Genomic DNA, 20,124 nt, shown 5'->3' with positions numbered 1-20,124 from the left:
CAGTGGTACTGGCGTACAAGTCCAGTCCAGTGGTACTGGCGTACAAGTCCAGTCCAGTGGTACTGGCGTTCAAAGTCCAGTCCAGTGGTACTGGCGTACAAGTCCATTTAAATTCATATAATTCCGTATAAGTTCAGTGGTGCTGCCATATAAGTTCAGTGGTGCTGTCCTGTGTTGTATATTATTTACTCCAAATAAAGGTGTTATTAATATTCAATCCAAATAATTTTCACAGGATTTGCCCTGTGTGGTGTAGAGGTACGCTCTCCTGTACTGCATATTGTTTTATAACTCCAGAAAAATAATGGAGAACAAAAATTTGGAGGACAAAATAGGGAAAGATCAAGAACCACTTCCTCCTAGTGCTAAAGCTGCTGCCACTAGTCATGACATAGACAATGAAATCCCATCAACATCGTCTGCCAAGGTCGATGTCCAATGTGATAGTAAAGGGCATGTAAAATCCAAAAAGCCAAAGTTCAGCAAAAAGACCCCAAAAAATAAATTTAAATAGTCTGAGGAGAAACATAAACTTTCCAATATGCATTTACGCCACGGAGTGGCAAGGAAAGGCTAAGGCCCTGGCCTATATTCATGACTAGTGGTTCAACTTCAAATGACGATGGAAGCCCTCATCCTCCCGCTAGAAAAATGATAAGTTAAGCTTAAAAAAGCACAGAAAAGAACTGTGCTTTCTAAGATGGTATCACAAATCCCCAAGGAAAGTCCAAGTGTGTCGGCGGTTGCGATGCCTGACCTTCCCAACACTGGACGGGAAGAGGTGGCTCCTTCCACCATTTGCACGCCCTCTGCAAGAGCTGGAAGTAGCATCCACAGTCCAGTTTCTCATATTCAAATTGAAGATGTCACTGTTGAAGTACACCAGGATGAGGATATGGGTTTTGCTGGCACTGAGGAGGAAGTTGACGATGCGGATTCTGATGGTGATGTGGTTTGTTTAAAACAGGCATCGGGGGAGACACCTGTTGTCCATGGGATGAATAAGCCCATTGTGATGCTTGGGCAAAATACCAAAAAAGCCACCTCTTTGGTGTGGAATTATTTCTCCACAAATCCGGACAACAGGTGTCAAGCCGTCTGTTGCCTCTTATATATAGACTTTTTATTGTGGTCTCAATAAAACCATAAAATATAAATTACACAAAACAACCTCACATGACGGGCATATCACAGCAACACTATAATGCTCCTCCGTTCCTATTCTAATGCCTTCTTATCCAACAAGATTAATAGTCCCGGTATAATAAATAGTCCGTTGGTATAAATACCTAAGTCACTAGAGGATTCTCTATAGGGGTAACTCTATAGAGAATCCTCTAGTGACTTAGGTTTTTATACCAACGGACCATTTATTATACCGGGACTATAAATCTTGTTCGATAAGGAGGCATTAGAATAGGAATGGAGGAGCATTATAGTGTTGTTGTGATATGCCCGCCATGTGAGGTTGTTTTATGTAATTTATATTTTACGGTTTTATTGAGACCACAATAAAAAGTCTATATATATTTTTTTAATTGAAACTGTGTAATTATGTATTCATCAATTTAGCCCTGCTAATTGTATTGTATATATTTTTGTTCTTGTAAGGGACCGACTATCCCTTTTTATAGCAGCTGCTAAACAATTGACAATGACGCTCTGACTTAGCGCTGTTTATATACTCCAGTATATTATTCCACGTGTGTTGCCTTTAAGTAGGGGTAAGGACGTTAACCACCTAGGAACATCCTCCCTTCTACATCACCTGCAGCGCATTCATCAGAAGTCGGTGTCATTTTGTGAAACTTTGGGTAAGAGTGTAAGCGCAGTCCACTGACACCTAAATCCCTTCTTCCTCTTGTACCCAAGCGCCTGCAAGCCACACCACCAACTCTCTCAACGTCAACTTCCTCCTCAGTCAGGAACGTCAGTAGTCCTGCAGGCCATGTCACTGGCAAGACTCCTAACCGGGATTCCTCCGGAGGATCCTTAAGTGGTACGCCTGCTGTTGCCACTGCTGCTGTTGTTGCTGCTGGGAGTCGATCGTCTTCCCAGAGGGGAAGTCGGAAGACCACTTGTATTACTTCAACTAAGCAATTGACTGTCCAACAGTCCTTTGTGAGGAAGATGAAATATGACAGCAGTCATCCTTTTGCAAAGCGGATAACTGAGGCCTTGACAGCTATGTTGGTGTTAGACGTGCGTCCGTTATCCGCCATTAGTTCAGTGGGACTTAGAGAATTGTTTGAGGTACTGTGTCCACGGTATCAAGTTCTATCTAGGTTCCACTTCACTAGGTAGGCGATACCGAGAATGTACAGAGACGTCAGAAAAAGTGTCCTCATTGTCCTACAAAATGCAGTTGTACCCACTGTCTACTTAACCACGGACATGTGGACAACTGGAACAGGGTCGGCTAAGGACTATATGACTATGACAGCCCACTGGGTAGTTGTATGGCCTTCCGCAGCAACAACAGCAGCGGCACCAGTAGCAGCATCTCGCAAATGCCAACTCGTTACTAGGCAGGCTACACTATGTATCACCGCTTTCGATAAGAGGCACAACGCTGACAACTTTTTACGGAAACTGAGGGACATCATTGCACAATGGCTTACCCCAATTAGACTCTCCTGGGGATTTGTGATATCAGACAACCCCACCAATATTGTGCGTGCATTACATCTGGGCAAATTCCAGCACGTCCCATGTTTTGCACATACAATTAATTTGGTGGTGCAGAATTTTTTTGAAAAATGACATGGGGCGTGCAGGAGATGCTGTCGGTGGCCCGAAAAATTGCGGGCCACTTTCGGCATTCAGCCACCGCGTGCCGAAGACTGGAGCACCATCAAACACACCTGAACCTGCCCCGCCATCACCTGAAGCAAGAGGTGGTAATGAGGTGGAATTCAACACTCTGTATGCTTCAAAGGATGGAGGAGCAGCAAAAGGCCATTCAAGCCTATACATCCACCTACAATATAGGCAAAGGAGGGGGAATGTACCTGACTCAAGCACAGTGGAGAATGATTTCCGTCTTGTGGAAGGTTCTCCAACCCTTCAAACTTGCCACACGTGAAGTCAGTTCAGACACTGCCAGCTTGAGTCAGGTCATTCCCCTTTTGCAGAAGCAGGTGGAAAAATTGAAGGAGGAGCTAAGACGGAGCGATTCCGCAAAGTATGTGGGACTTGTGGATGGAGCCCTTCGTCTGCTTTGCCAGGATTCAAGGGTGGTCAATCTGTTGAAATCAGAGCACTACATTTTGTCCACCGTGCTTAATCCTAGGTTTAAAGCCTACGTTGTATCTCTCTTTCCGGCAGACACAAGTCTGCAGATGTTCAAAGACCTGCTGGTGAGAAAATTGTCAACTCAAGCGGAACGTGACCCGTCAATAGCTCCTTCTTCACTTTCTACCGCAACTGGGGCTGCGAGGATAAGCATAGGATTTCCTAGCCCACCCGCTGGCGGTGATGAAGGGCAGTCAGGAGCGAGTGCTGACATCTGGTCCATTGAAGGACCTACCAACGATTACTGACATGTCTACTGTGACTGCATATGATTCTGTCACCATTGAAAGAATGGTGGACGATTATGAGTGACAGCATCCAAGTAGGCATGTCAGACAGTCCGTACGTATACTGGCAGGAAAAAGAGGCAATTTGTTTGTCCTTGCACAAACTGGCTTTAGTTTACCTTAGTTGCCCCCCCCCCCCCTCCAGTGTGTACTCTGACAGAGTGTTTAGTGCAGATGGTAACCTTGTCAGAGATCGGCGTAGGAGGTTACTTCCACAAAATGTGGAGAAGATGATGTTCATCAAAATAAATTATAAATTCCTCCGTGGAGACATTTACCAGGAATTGCCTCCAGAAAGTACACAGGGACGTGTGATGGTGGATTCCAGTGGGGACAAATTAATACTCTGTGAGGAGGAGGATGTACACAGTGAAAGGGGTGAGGAATCGCAGGATGAGGTTGACATCTTGCCTCTGTAGAACCAGGTTGTGCAAGGAGAGATTGATTGCTTCTTTTTTGGTGGGGGCCCAAACAAACCAGTCATTTCAGCCACAGTCATGTGGCAGACCCTGTAGCTGAAATGATTGGTTTGTTAAAGTGTGAATGTCCTTTTTATACAACATAAGGGTGAGTGGGAGGGCCCAAGGACAATTCCATCTTGCATCTCTTTTTCTTCTTTGCATCATGTGCTGTTTGGGGCCTATTTTTTTAAGTGCCATCCTGTCTGCCACTGTAGTGCCACTCCTAGATGGACCAGATGTTTGTGCCGCACACTTGTGTCGCTTAGCTTAGTCATACAGCTACCTCATTGCACCTCTTTTACTTCTTTGCATGATGTGCTGTTTGGGGCCTAGTTTTTAAAAGTGCCATCCTGTCTGCCACTGCAGTGCCACTCCTAGATGGGCCAGGTGTTTGTGCCGCATACTTGTGTTGCTTAGCTTAGTCATACAGCCACTTCGATGCAATCTTTTGACCTAAAAAACAATATTGTGAGGTGTTCAGAATAGACTGGAAATGACTGGAAATGAATGTTATTGGGGTTAATAACACCGTAGGATCAAAATTACCCCCAAATTCTGTGATTTTGGCTGTTTTTATGTTTTTTTTCCAAAAATCATCCAGATCCAAAACACGAAAGGGTGGTTTTGGCAAAACCAACCCAAAATCAAAACACGAGCGGGGATTTAGAACCAAAACACAAAACACGCACATCTTTAGTAATAATATATTAACATTTCTTATTTGAAAAAATATCTAGGGGTCTTTTGCACCCTTTCCCCAATTACCCCCATGTCCATCGGCCACCATTATAAAATAACTTACCACCTAACATTGCCAATACTCCCCCAGTGGATAACTAATACTAATAATAGTACCCCCCTCACCCCCCTAGTAGTGAAAAAAAAATCCATCTTAAATAAACCAACCCCCCCTCCCCCACGTAAAAAGTTCCTTTTTTGTACCCCGTCCTCCTACCCTGTGACTAATGTATTCTTTTTTAGTATTTTACTCCCCCAGCATCATTTAATGTTATTTTACTACTCTTCCCCGCCCCCACTAGTGATAGCCAAGTGGGTTACGCCTCTCCCCATATGCAGAGCGCAGTGGAGGGTGTGTCAGGGTAGGCTGATGATCAGTCCACGCTGCTGCTGACGCTGATCTCTGCACTTGAAGAGATCTGTAAAATTGTGTTGGGGAAGGAACTAAGTTCCCCTCCCTGCACTGTGATCCCCGGCACATGTACTCCAGAATACCATTTGCGCTGCATACTTTGGTGCGATTCCGGCATTGATGTTGGAGGTCACAGACTATCACATCATGGCAGGAAATCTGGGGAACCAGAGGAGATCAGTTCTGCATGTCACGTCTGGCAGGGTTTGAGGATACTGTCACGTCTGGCAGGGTTTGAGGATCCGGCAGCTGAGATTTGCCCGAGGAGGTAGCAGGCTATGAATGGACCAGATGAGGGGGCTGGATATAGTTCCTTCGCATGGGACACGGAGCAATGAAGAACGTAGGCGGGGTTTGAGAGTCAATGGAAAGTATTTATTATGTACAGGGCTGAGGTAGGGAACTGAGGCTGAAGCACAATGGTCAAAGACGTGGCTGTAGGTGAAGAACTGCGGACTGTGATTTGAAAGACGAGACTGTAGATGATGAACTGTGGAACTGTGGATGGTAGTTGAAAACGTGGCTGGAGACAAGGACTGTGGACTGTGGTAAACGAGGCTTGAAGATAATAATCTGCAGGCTGTGGTCAGTGGTACAAAGGCGTGGCTGGTGAAGGAGATCTGTGGAGTGTGGCTTGAAAGACGAGGCAGAAGACCCGGGGCCGACTGTGCCCAAAGAGTCTTACTGGACCGGGTTTTCCAGGAGCGCTTCCACAGGCAGTAGCAGGCAAGAAACGGCAGGGCTGCAGCAGCAACAGAGAACCGACCAAGCAGGATCAGGAGGAACCAAGATACAGCAGGAATCCTGGGAGCACAGGCTAAAGCACCTACAACAGGGTTGAAACTTGAAGCACTGGCATCCCTGTCCTAAACCAGCCCCCTTTTATAGGGAGAGCTGCCCCTGGATTGGCTGGAAGAAACAGGAAACAGGAACTATGCTTAAAACTTGGTCTCCAACATGGCGGCGCCCAGTAATGCAGACCTTTTTGCAAAGCCACATTGCTCACTGCCCCTGGTCTCCAAGCAACGGTTCAGCAAGAGCGACCTGCTGTAGCGGCGTCCCGCCGCCACGAGCGGACCCCCTCACCTCCGCTACTGCTGCCCACGGTCCGGCACAGCAGCCCACCTCCGCCGCTGCCCGCACAACGCCAAGGAAGCCAGCCCCGCGGCCCCAGCGTACCGGTAAGACTCCGGACGCTGACAGTACCCCCCCCTTTTGCAGGTGTACTCCGGACACCTATGTGGTTTAGTTGGAAACTTGGCATGAAATGTCCGAAGAAGTCTTGGAGCATGGACATCCTCTGCATCTACCCAAGATCTCTCCTCTGGCCCATACCATTTCCAATCAACAAGGTACTGGATGCGACCCTAACGTCTGCGAGAATCGAGGATCTTGTGAATCTCAAATTCATCTCCATGTGCTGATTGGATCTTGGGTGATTTAGGCAGAGCGGCTCTGAACCGATTAAGTACCAGTGGTTTTAAGAGAGAAATATGAAATGCATTAGGAATTCTTAACTGCGGAGGTAATTTCACTTTGTAAGTCACAGGATTCAACACTCTTTCGATTGGGTAAGGCCCGATAAATCTGGGAGCAAACTTTTTTGTAGGAACCTTTAATCTTAGGTTACGTGTGGAAACCCAAACCTGATCTCCTACCTTAAGGCTTGGTACAGCTTTTCGTTTCAGATCTGCATAGGTCTTATATCTCTTGGATGTCTTGAGCAAAGTCTTGTGAACTTGTTTCCAAGCTTCAGTAAATTGACGAAGTGTTGACTCTGCGGCCGGAACCTCGAGCATAGGCAGAAGTTGGAAGTCAGGAACTCTTGGATGGTTACCATAATTAATGAAGAATGGAGAAGATTTTGTGGCAGAGTGATAAAGATTGTTATGGGCAAATTCTGCGAACGGGAGGAAGTCCAGCCAGTCGTCCTGTGAGGAGGACATGAATAAACGCAGAAAAGTCTCCAGATCCTGGTTCACTCTCTCTGTTTGACCATCCGTTTGAGGATGATATCCTGAGGAGAAGTTTAATTTCTCGCCAAGAGCAGAACATAGGGATCTCCAAAACCTGGCCACAAATTGAGGACCTCTATCAGACACGATCTCCTGGGGTAGACCATGGAGTCGAAAGATCTCTGCTATAAATAATTTTGCCAACTGGGATGCAGATGGAAGATTAACCAGAGGAATAAAGTGTGCCATTTTAGAGAATCGTCAACTATGACCCATACGGTGTTCCGCCCACCAGACATAGGTAAATCTGTAATAAAATCCATAGAAATATGCGTCCATGGTCTTAGTGGTACCGGCAAAGGATGGAGTAACCCGGCTGGTAGACCTTTGGGACTTTTATGCTGGGCACATTTTGGACAGGCAGCTACGAATTCCTGAACGTCAGTCCTGAGATGAGGCCACCAGTAGGAGCGTTGAATTAATTTAAGTGTCCTATGACCGCCCGCATGGCCCATGAAGGAGGAGGAGTGAGCCCATGTAAGAAGTTTTTTGCGAAGATTTGGTGCAACGAAGATCTTCCCTGGAGGAGGAAATGGAGAGGTATTAGTTGCAGAAAAAGAGGTGGATTCCAGGATAAATTGCTCTTTTTAACGGTCTGAGGGTTCTTCTGAACTTAGGGAGCGAGATAATGCATCTGCCTTTTTGTTGAGGGAACCTGGTCTGTAACTGAGTTTAAAATGAAAACGGGTAAAGAAGAGTGCCCATCTTGCTTGGCGTGGGTTCAGACATCGGGCTGACTGTAGATACAGGAGGTTCTTGTGATCCGTGGTCACCGAAATTGGATGCTGAGCTCCCTCCAACAAATACCTCCACTCCTCAAAGGCCAACTTAATTGCCAGTAATTCCTGTTCCCCAATAGCGTAATTCTGTTCAGCGGGGGAGAATCTTCGCGAGAAAAATGCACAAGGATGGACCTTCTTGTCCTCGAAAAGCTGGGATAATACTGCTCCTACTCCTACAGTAGAGGCATCAACCTCCACCAAGAACGGACGGCTGAGATCGGGTTGTCGAAGAACTGGAGCAGTCGTGAAGGCCTCCTTTAAAGATGAAAAAGCTTCCAAAGCCTCCGGAGACCACTTGGCAGGATCACCTCCCTTCCTAGTTAATGCGGTTATAGGAGCTATGACAGAAGAATAATTTTGAATGAATCTTCGGTAGAAGTTAGCAAACCCCAGGAAACATTGAATTCCTTTAACGGTAGCTGGAAGTGCCCAATCCTGAATCGCCTGGACTTTAGCGGGGTCCATCTGTAACCTCTGCCCTGAAAGAATGTAACCGAGGAATGGAATCGTGGGTACTTCAAAGGTGCACTTCTCTAACTTACAGAATAACTGATTCCTTCGTAAACGAGTTAACACTTCTTTGACTTGTTCCCGGTGGGTCTTCAGATCCCTATAAAAAAATGAGGATGTCATCCAGATACACTACCAAGCAGTAATAGAGGAGATCTCTGAAGATTTCGTTAACGAACTCTTGAAAGACGGCTGGGGCGTTGCATAGGCCAAAAGGCATTACCAGGTATTCGTAATGGCCGTCGCGGGTATTAAATGCCGTCTTCCATTCGTCCCCTGGGTGAATACGTATAAGATTGTAGGCCCCCCGTAAGTCCAACCTAGTAAATACAGTAGCTCCTTTAACACGGTCGAACAGTTCTGGAATCAGAGGTAACGGATATCTGTTCTTAATTGTTATGTCATTGAGACCTCTATAGTCAATACAGGGCCGCAACCCCCCATCCTTCTTTTTGACGAAGAAAAACCCTGCTCCGGCCGGAGATGTAGAAGACCTGATGAACCCTTTCTCCAAGTTCTCCCGTATATACTCCGTCATGGCCTGTGTCTCGGGAAGTGAGAGAGGGTAAATTCGACCTCGGGGAGGAGTCTTACCGGGTACTAGCTCAATGGGACAATCCCAAGTACGATGCGGAGGCAAGGTGTCCGTCCCATGCTTACTGAAAACATCTTGAAAAGATTGGTAATCCACAGGAAGGCTGGAAGGGTTGGAAGAACAGAGAGGTCTAACTGAAGGTAAACAGTTCTGAAAGCAGTCTTGTCCCCAAGGGAGAACATCCATAGTTTGCCAATCTATGTGGGGATTGTGTCTGATTAACCATGGAAACCCTAGGATTAGTTCATGAGAGGCTTTAGGAATTACAAGGAAAGAGATTTTTTCTGAATGGAGAACTCCGACCTTCATCTTGAGAGGAATAGTACGAAAGGATATAATACCTTCTGGGATATAACTTCCATCCACTGCGGTAACAGAAATGGTACGATCCAAAGGAACCGTTTGTATTCCAGATCGTTTGACCAGAGCTGACGTAATGAAGCTTTCGGCGGCTCCGGAGTCGAGTAGTGCAGGGATGAGAAGAGAAGAAGAAGGGAGCTCCAATTGGGTTAACAGGACAGACTCTTTCTTGGTATGTAATTCTGAGAATTCTCCTAGCTTGACCTCTCCAGCACAAACTAGGAGCGGGCGTTTCCCGGATGTAGACTGCAAGTTTTAACAAAGTGATCAGATGCACCACAATACAGGCAGAGGTTCCCTTGTCGCCGTCTCTGACGTTCTTCATTGGAGAGGTGGGAGTGATTAATCTGCATGGGTTCTTCCACAGTTGGTGATGATGGTGTTGGTGGAAGTACAACTCTAGGCTTAGGGCGATCTGACCGCAACCTCTCCATACAGCGTTCTCTGTACCTCAGATCTAACTTATTGCATAAAGAAATTAGTTTATCCAACTTATCAGGTACGTCCTGAGTTGCGAGGTCATCTTTGATTTTTTCGGAGAGACCGCTCCAGAAATCTGCAATGAGAGCCTCCTCGTTCCAGTTCAGTTCTGAGGTAAGGGTGCGAAACTGGATCACGTACTGACTGACCGTACGCGTGCCCTGACGCAGGCGCAGGATCTCCAATGAGGCGGCAGAAGTCCTGCCCGGTTCGTCGAAGATTCTTCGAAAGGTGGCCATGAATTCTGGATAGTTAGATAAGATGGGATCCATCCTCTCCCACAAAGGTGAAGCCCATTCCAACGCTTGCCCGGTAAGTAAAGAAATTATATAGGCTACTTTGGTTCGTGCTGATGGGAAGTTGGCCGACTGTAGTTCGAACTGGATTTCGCACTGGTTAATAAACCCGCGGCATTATTTTGGATTCCCATCAAATTTACTGGGAGGTGGCAAATGCAAACGTGGAAGTGGTACTGGTACAGGAGGAAGCAGGACCGGAGGTGCCAATGTGGGAGCAGCTGTAGATGCTTGAGGTGCCGTCATGGCAACACAGAGAGAATCGAGACGTTCAGACATACTCTGCATGAACTGCACGATTTGAGATTGTGTGGCCTCCTGCTTACTTAAGCGAGACCAGATATCTGCAGTTGAATCCCCTCCTGAGGCCTGATCACCCGTCGAATCCATTGGGCCAGTGCTTACTGTCACGTCTGGCAGGGTTTGAGGATACTGTCACGTCTGGCAGGGTTTGAGGATCCGGCAGCTGAGATTTGCCCGAGGAGGTAGCAGGCTATGAATGAACCAGATGAGGGGGCTGGATATAGTTCCTTCGCATGGGACACAGAGCAATGAAGAACGTAGGCGGGGTTTGAGAGTCAATGGAAAGTATTTATTATGTACAGGGCTGAGGTAGGGAACTGAGGCTAAAGCACAATGATTAAAGACGTGGCTGGAGGTGAAGAACTGCGGACTGTGATTTGAAAGACGAGGCTGTAGATGATGAACTGTGGAACTATGGATGGTAGTTGAAAACGTGGCTGGAGACAAGGACTGTGGACTGTGGTAAACGAGGCTTGAAGATAATAATCTGCAGGCTGTGGTCAGTGGTACAAAGGCGTGGCTGGTGAAGGAGATCTGTGGAGTGTGGCTTGAAAGATGAGGCAGAAGACCCGGGGCCGACTGTGCCCAAAGAGTCTTACTGGACCAGGTTTTCCAGGAGCGCTTCCACAGGCAGTAGCAGGCAAGAAACGGCAGGGCTGCAGCAGCAACAGAGAACCGACCAAGCAGGATCAGGAGGAACCAAGATACAGCAGGAATCCTGGGAGCACAGGCTAAAGCACCTACAACAGGGTTGTAACTTGAAGCACTGGCATCCCTGTCCTAAACCAGCCCCCTTTTATAGGGAGAGCTTCCCCTGGATTGGCTGGAAGAAACAGGAAACAGGAACTATGCTTAAAACTTGGTCTCCAACATGGCGGCGCCCAGTAATGCAGACCTTTTTGCAAAGCCACATTGCTCACTGCCCCTGGTCTCCAAGCAACGGTTCAGCAAGAGCGACCCGCTGTAGCGGCGTCCCGCCGCCACGAGCGGACCCCCTCACCTCCGCTACTGCTGCCCACGGATCCGGCACAGCAGCCCACCTCCGCCGCTGCCCGCACAACGCCAAGGAAGCCAGCCCCGCGGCCCCAGCGTACCGGTAAGACTCCGGACGCTGACACTGCACTTGTGGAGAATGGATATCGTAAGCTAAAGCCAGGCACACAGCGGGGCAGCATGGTCGCATGTGATGTGACCTGTTCAGGTAACATACTTCTGGATCCAGTCACATCACATGTGGCGTCGCCAGGGAAGTGGTTAAAGCTGGCTGCCAAGACAACATTAAAAACATTGTTACAAATACCTCTGACGCTTACTCCACTGAACTGAAGCACTAACATAGTTAAATATCTCTAATTTGTATGGACAATGGGCCTAATTCAGACCCCATCGCAGCGGCGGCAGCGATCGCAGCCTGAAGACCATTCTGGAGTACGCACCTAGTAAGACCCAGTGAGATGCGAGTCGCCTCTGCCTGATTGACTTGCAGAGGCGGTCGCGGGCCGGGAGGGGGCATGCCAACGGCGTTAGAACGTCGTCGGTGGGGCGTGGTCCGGACAACGCAGTCGTGTTTGGACTGTTGCTGGGGAGGGCCGCGGCGGCTGCGTGAAATCACACGCAGCTGCTGTGACCCAGAAAGTGGCGAGTAGCCGTCTGCCGGTGCAGCTAGGCTGCGCAGGTAGGGAGCTACTTGGCGGATGCGAAAGTATCGCCTCTGTGCGATACTTAATCACCTGTGTGGGGGGGAGCAGGGCCTGACTTGTTGGACGGACTAGCCCTGTGCTGGGCATCCCCCTGCATGTCTGAGAAACTGATTGTAGATGTGCTAAATTTGGCACATCTACGATCAGGTCTGAATCACCCCCTATGGCATCACACTGAACCAACACCCGCAGAACAGGCTGAATTCATTGTGACAAAAATTCGGCAAGCCAGCTGCTGAAAACATTCCTTAGAGGCTCTTATTAGAGACATTATAGTATTCTACAGTTGATGGTGATTTGTCAGCTGCACTTTCATACTTCAAATTTCTAATTTCACCTACAGTAACCCCAAAACTGTTCTATTGGATTGAGATCTAGTGACTTTGAAAGACATTGCATAGGCAAACGCGGGGCGGGGGGGAGAGGGGGGGTCCGGTTGCCTGGAAACCCCCCTCCTCATGGCAAGTGGCTCAAATTAGGACAATAGCAATTGTATATGGGCCCTCATTCCGAGTTGTTCGCTCGCAAGCTGCTTTTCGCAGCTTTACGCACGCTAAGCCGCCGCCTACTGGGAGTGAATCTTAGCTTCTTAAAATTGCGAACGAAAGATTCTCAAAATTGCGACCACACACCTCTTAGCAGTTTCTGAGTAGCTCCAGACTTACTCGGTATCTGCGATCAGTTCAGTGCTTGTCGTTCCTGGTTTGACGTCACAAACACACCCAGCGTTCGCCCAGACACTCCTCCGTTTCTTCAGCCACTCCCGCGTTTTTCCCAGAAACGGTAGCGTTTTTCCGCACACACCCATAAAACGGCCTGTTTCCGCCCAGAAACACCCACTTCCTGTCAATCACATTACGATCACCAGACCGAAGAAAAAACCGTGAGTAAAATACCTAACTGCATAGCAAATTTACTTGGCGCAGTCGCAGTGCGGACATTGCGCATGCGCACTAAGCGGAAAATCGCTGCGATGCGAAAAAATTTACTGAGCGAACAAGTCGGAATGACCCCCATAATACGATTACTACAGACCCTCCAACATGACCCGCCCCACTAGGTACAAAATGCTCTGTTCCTGGACTTCCCTCTTAATTTATGATTTCCATCACCTGTGTTGAACTAGTTAAATGATAAGAAAGCTGTTTCTTCACAGGTGATTGCAATAATAAATTAAGAGGGAAGTCCAGAAACAGAGCATTTTGTACCTAGTGGGGCGGATCATGTTGGAGGGTATGTTACTAGAGCTGCTGCCACATAATGCAGTGTAAGGGACATAGCAGAGCTGTTGCACATGCCCAGTCTGTGCGTGTGGTTCTCAGTCCTCACACAGTGCAATGGACCAGAGAGTTGCTACCAGGAAGAAGAGACAGGGGCCTAACCCTGGGGTGGTAGAATGTGTGCTTAGAAAGTGCAGTACTGGTTCTATTATATTTGTGTATTGATGACAGTATGTTTAACCTTTTCCTGACCATTTATTTATATTGTTTAAATATGTTTGATACAGCCAATACTATAGGCAATCTATAGTGTTAAATATTAATACGGTATTCCATGTTCCGCAGAGTGGGAGATTGTGGATTGCATTTGGAAACCCCCCTCTAGAAATCTTGCGTTTGCCATTGCATTGGAGAACACTGAACTCATTGTCATGGTTGTGGAAGCAACTGTTACTTTTTTTTCTCTGTGAGGATAACAGAAAACTGGGTACACACACATTAGACGATACATTCCATGGGCCTAATTCAGCATGGCTTATAGATATGCGAAAAATCACACACCTACAACCCATTACTCTTAACATGCGGGAGTACGCCCAGCACAGGGCAAGTCTGTCCGGCCACCCCCCCCCCCCCCCACAAACATGCGAGCGTATGGCAAGACAGTGATGCTCTCACATGTTTATGGTTGCCCCCTGCCTACTGTCAGGAATCGGCGCTCTGCTATGTCTCACTTACCAGCGCGCTGGTGTGCGGGCCTCCGGAGGCCTTGGCCCCAATTGCGACTGCGTGGGTGTAGTGTCCGCGAGCGTTCTGTTTCACATTGCTGAGTGCTCCTGAGTCTGGTCCTGTGTGGACGTTACCATGGCACGTGCACGCAGCTGATTCTGATGTTCAATCCAGCCTGTATCTCCGCCTGCAGTTTGTGTCCAATCACTGCTGGGCAGGAGGTATAACTTCCAGCTTGTGGCTCTCTCACATTGCCTCGGACAACAAGTCACACACCGTGTGCCTTAGTTCTTCTGGTTCCTGTTTCCAGCGATCCCCGTGGTTACTTCCATTTGTTCCAGTCTTCATTCTCACAGCTCTCCTGTTAACTCCGGACTCCAATTCCATTCAGTCACAATCACCAGCAGCAGAGACTCTCCTCAGGTGTTCGTATTACCATCTCACTTGTACACTGGCTATCTGTATTCCATCTGTGCATTTCAGCAGTATTACTATTGATGGCTTAGAGACTGTTTCCTGCTTGAACCTAGTAAAGCTATCTGGACTTGTGTGCTTTATAGAGACTGAGTGTTTCTTTTACATACCGGAGTTCTGCCTTTCAAGTTACTTTATCTTACGTTATACCGAGACTGTGTACTATCAAGTACTATTGGACTTTAGTTATATCATCTGCCTCCAGTTTTGTTGTTTCACATTTCATTTGCAAGAGACCTCTGCTATTTAAATCCAGTTATCATCTATTGTCATTCCTTTACCGGTTTTCTGTTTATACTGTGTTATCCGATCTGCTCAGTAACAATAAAACATCAGCGCCTATGCGCAGGACTATTATATTGCCTCCACGTTTTATTCATCAGAACAACACTGACCCACTAGCGCCCCCGCCGGGGATAGACAAACCTAGAGACCTGACACCTACGCAGCGACCCGCCCCAGCAATGGTCCAGACACGCCTCCGTTGTCCGGACTGCACCCCTTAAACAGAGCATCGACGCCGTGTTCCCGCTCCCCTCCAGGTCTTAGACTGTGTTCTGAAGAGAACATGCGCTGATGTGCTGGAATCACTTCATGAAGCTGAATTAGAGAGTTATCACCTAGTGTTTTCCTTGCCCTCCCGGTCGGCCAATGTAGTGCGTACACACTGAATGATATCGTTAATGATATCGCTCACTGACGTCACCCCGCCGAACATGCAATTTTTGCCGTCATAGCCAAAACTGAGTAGCATGCACAGATGACAACTATGTCATTAACGACTTGTGGGAGCGCGCCTCATTAACGATATATACTGCGTACACGCTGGGCTATATTACAAACAATATCGCTCAAAAGGGTGAAAATGAGCGATATTATTTAAAATATTGTGTAGTGTGTACCCAGCTTAACACTAATAACAATGACTAGAAAGATTATAGGTCCATGTTTTCCAGGTCACAGGTGGACTCATTACTCACTGAGTCATTTTAAAAGATCCACTGGTGAAGCTAATTATTTCACTTGCTATTCTGTGCGGAGACCTGGAAAACATGAATTGTTTGAGAACCTATGGCATAGATGTAACTTTTGTTTGCATCGCACCAGGCCTGGATTTCCCAGAAGCCACTCTATGGGCTCGTGGTCGGACCTCACGAAATCTGGCACATGATCCATCTCCAAGGCTGGTTCCTAGTTAAATGTTTTACAGAGGCTCAGTAACGTGGCTCAGTCCAGTATTAATATCACTAATACTGGCACTGAGCTCCGTTACTGTGCCTCTGCAAACATTACTGAGCACTGCAAGACCACTGTGTGTGACGCCATGAACTTACGCGTGCCTGCCCCGCATTCCCAGAGGCGAACTGTATGCAGTGCACGAAAGGGCCCGGAGCCAGTCCTAGCACAGCAGCAGCTGCCACTGGCAGCACCATGGTCGGATTGGGTCATCGGTAATATGAGACGTCCCCCGCTGGGCTGGCATCCGAGCCCCGCACACCCCACAGTGTGATAACGCAGCTGGGCGTGGTCAGGTAAACAAACTGTGGAGGGTTTTCGGGACGAGTGTGCCTTATATATAATCGCCGACATCTTGTCCTGCTTTGCCTGCAAGCTCAGTCTCCCCCAAAATGAGCACGAGAAGATTTTACAAATTTCTCCCTTTTGTGCCTACTTTCCCACATTACCATAGAAGCAGACAAAATGAATGAATCATGTTATTGGGATCTCTGGGATACTGTAATGTGTTGATTATCTCTGTTGGTATAATCTATATATTATATCATGATGAACTGTGGCGTCTACATTGTGCAGGGGGTACCGCTTATCTCTTATAAACATACATGTGAAGATGTATGTAACATATGTGCTAGTGTATATTTGGGATCGGCAGTGGCAGTCTCCATGCAGAACCAGGGACTCGGCATTAGGCTTCACTCTACTAAGCCCACCCAGTCCCAGGTTCTGCATGGTGGCTGCTGCCGATCCCGGACACATGCCAGCACATACTGTACATTACATATATCTTCACAGGTATGTTTATACCTGCTTAGTGGTTTCCCTACACAAGGTAGTCGCTAGCCACCGCTGATGATGATCTATCTATGAACACCAATATGATGGTGTTTTTTTCCTGTGAGGGTCCTATGTGTTTTACTTATTCCTGTGGGGGCCAATGTGTATCAGTCAGGAGCCAGAGTGATATAAGGCAGTCGTATCCACTCCCCACCTACCACAAAAAATAAACCCTATAGCGTATTTGAAAAATAAAAGAAGGGGGCAAACCGGTATCTTGCTTAGGGCCCCATGATGCCTAAATCCGTCTCTGCCATGCACCCCCTGCATATCAGCTGTATATAAGAAATATGCAATATGTTTTCTGAAATTCATAAGAGAAAGAGGTTGTATGGCACTGAAAGATGGAGCAATCTGCCATTTTGCAATTCTGCTAAGCAAGTTCCACCTGCTCATAATAATAAACAATGATAATAAACATGCAAAAACTAAAACCTTGTAGGTTGTCATTATTTTTTTTTTATTAAATGCTTAGTAAATGCGGTTATTTATTAAAAATAGTTTTAAAATGCCCCTGATGAATCTTAGACCTTACACTCTATACTTTTAGTCATGTGTAACTGTTTGTTTATGCACGTTTGCTTATGTGATGTCTATTTTCCCTATGTTTATTCCAACAACTCAATTTACTGTACCTTTTATCTTGGAAATCATTAAATAAAAATAAATGATGAGAAAAAATATCCTGGTTAACATTTGCCATCTAATATTGTGCTGTGTTTTCTATTCACAGGTAAACTTATCATTGCCAAAGTGTTTCTGGGCCATAGCGTTCAGGCACAAAAAGGTCTTCCTCTTACTCCTGCTAATTATCCTAATACTACTTCAGTCTTCAGACCGCTGAAATTAAAGGACCATAATTTATGTTCTTCAGATGATGGTAGGTTGATGTACATTAACTCATTATAAAAAAAGAAATTACACACAAACTGCATTTACATTGTTGAACATGAACATGGTGTATTACCCATGCCTTTTAGAGCAATTGCTGTATAAGTCTTGTACTTAGCAGCTAAAACAAATATTTGTGTATATTTTAGCAGATTTAAAATGAGTTGGGTTTTGCAACCTGTGTGAAGCTGAGTACACACTGGCAGATATGTTGCAAACGTGTCGGCAGGTATGTACCCCCAGCAGGAGTGTATTTAGGAGTTCGAGCACCCCTGGCAAAGTAAGGGGCTGGTGCCCCCCCCCCCCCCCCCCAATATTTTTAACAGGGAATTCGCGAGTGATCGAAAATATGATGTAATGTGAATAAGGGACAGTAGTGTCCCTTATTCACATTACACCACATAGTAGTGTCCCTTATTCACATTACACCGCATAGTAGTGTCCCTTATTCACATTACACTGCATAGCAATGTTCCTTACTCAGATTACACCGCATAGTTGTGTCCCTTATTCACATTATGCTGCACAGTAGTACCCTTTTTACAAATTACGCCAAACACTAGAGCCCCTCATTAACGTTACACTGCACAGTAGAACTCCTTATAAACATTATGCCACACAGTAGTGCTCCTTACACATTATGCCCACACAGTAGTAGTTCCCTTACACATTATGCCCACACAGTAGACGTGCCCTTTACACATTATGCTCATACAGTAATCCTTATCATACCCAAGTTTACTTAAGTGGACATATCAGCAGTGCTTGTATCTCTAAATAGGGATTCTTGTATATATATATATATATATATATATATATATATATAGAAATCTTGAAAAGAGTGCACTCACCAGACGAATCACATGACCAATCAGGGTTTAATGTGGCATAGACATGATAATCACACCGACGTTTCGGTCCTTACTGGACCTTTTTCAAGGTTCAAATGATACACACATAGTTCACCCATTTATAGCCACAGTAATAATTATAGTGTAACATATAAAACCCGGAGTACCCATGTATAGCATCACATGATAAAAAACAGACAGGTATATAATATATAGAGAACCCCTACCTATTACCCCGTGTTCACGTCTCCAAATCCATTCCATCCAATACATAATTTTATCTAATTTTATCTAACATACCCAGCCGCGCTGCCGTCCGCCGCCACTGGTGACACGCACGCCGGCGGAAGCGGAAGTATCAGTTCGGCATCAGTGGAAGGCAAACACGTGTAAAGTCACGTGGTTTGCTTATCCAGTCATCGCGGAGATATAAGATCTACGTGGCAACTAAACAGACAAACAAGGACGTATCACACGGCTCTCGGTGTCTTAGCAACCATATAAATATTATGACACCATATCCATAGTTGGAGTAACAAAACCGTATTCATTTAAAACATCAATACTACCTAGTAATAATTGGTATAGGGTAATCAGACTAAAATTGAGTCGAATGATTAGAAAACATAACGCACCTTATATACTTAAATATTACAGTGTTATAACATACAAGTAACATATGGATCGTATAACAGGATTGGTCTCACTGATCAGAACACACTACCAAAAAATGAAAAATAGGTATATAAATACATAGAATAGAGCCCATTAGTGGAACCACCACGAAATATATATTATGTAGTTCACAAAAAGATACTTAGATGCACTGAATCATTTAGGCCCTTGGGATGAACAGTCTCCAGCCTATGGATCCAATAAGCTTCCCGGCGTAGTAGAATCTTCGCTCGATCGCCGCCTCTGGGCAATGGTGGTACTCTGTCAATCACCATATAGCGTAAAGCCGTTAATTGGTGTTTGTGCTGCACAAAGTGTCGTGCCACTGGTTTATCAGACCCGCCTGTTTTCAATGCCTGTCTGATATTAGAGCGGTGGTTAGAGATCCGTTCACGAAAAGACCTGATAGTTTTGCCCACATAAACTAGTGAGCAAGGGCATGTCAGTATATAAATGACATAATCAGACGTACATGTCAGACGATGCTGTATAGATATCCGTTTTCCATCATGTGGGTGTGGGAAGGAATTACCCGTTAGCATACCCCTACATGTCGTACAATTTGGGCATTTATAGCACCCAAGTTTCTTTGGGGGTAGCCACCCTTCCACCTCCTTCCCCACTGATTGGTCCGGACGCATCAACATATTTCGTAGATTTGGTCCACGTCTGTAGGCTATTAATGGTTGTTTAGGGAGTACATCTTTGAGAGTATTGTCCGTTGCCACAATCCCCCAATTCTTTTTCATAGCAGCTCTCGTGGCGAAGCTACCTGTATCATAGGTCGTCAGGAACACAAACGGTTTTTCCATCCTGTTTGTGGTTTTTTTATCACCTTTAAAGCGAACTTCTGCTTTGCGTAGGCATTTTTCAACCACATTGGGGTGGTATCCCCTATCGAGGAACCGATGTTGCATCTCCACCAATAGTTCATTAAGGATCTGAGTGTCCGAATTGTTCCGCATGACCCTAATAAAT

At 46.2% G+C, this 20,124-nt stretch overlaps 1 protein-coding gene across 7 annotated transcripts in view; it reads left to right on the top strand.

The window, feature by feature from the left end:
- The window catches only part of LRRC9 (leucine rich repeat containing 9), a 667,090-nt gene that overhangs the window by 420,835 nt on the left and 226,131 nt on the right, over positions 1 to 20,124 (top strand). For all 7 annotated transcript variants that reach the window (XM_063947768.1, XM_063947765.1, XM_063947766.1 and 4 more), the window contains one exon: positions 17,463 to 17,609. In XM_063947768.1, coding sequence (XP_063803838.1) covers positions 17,463 to 17,609 — 147 coding nt within the window. The remainder of the gene's footprint in view (positions 1 to 17,462; positions 17,610 to 20,124) is intronic.

This window comes from Pseudophryne corroboree, chromosome 12, assembly GCF_028390025.1.
Source record: "Pseudophryne corroboree isolate aPseCor3 chromosome 12, aPseCor3.hap2, whole genome shotgun sequence".
Taxonomy (NCBI): domain Eukaryota; kingdom Metazoa; phylum Chordata; class Amphibia; order Anura; family Myobatrachidae; genus Pseudophryne; species Pseudophryne corroboree.
The sequence above is the reverse complement of the archived record's forward strand: the minus strand, read 5'-3'. Positions and strand labels throughout refer to the sequence as shown.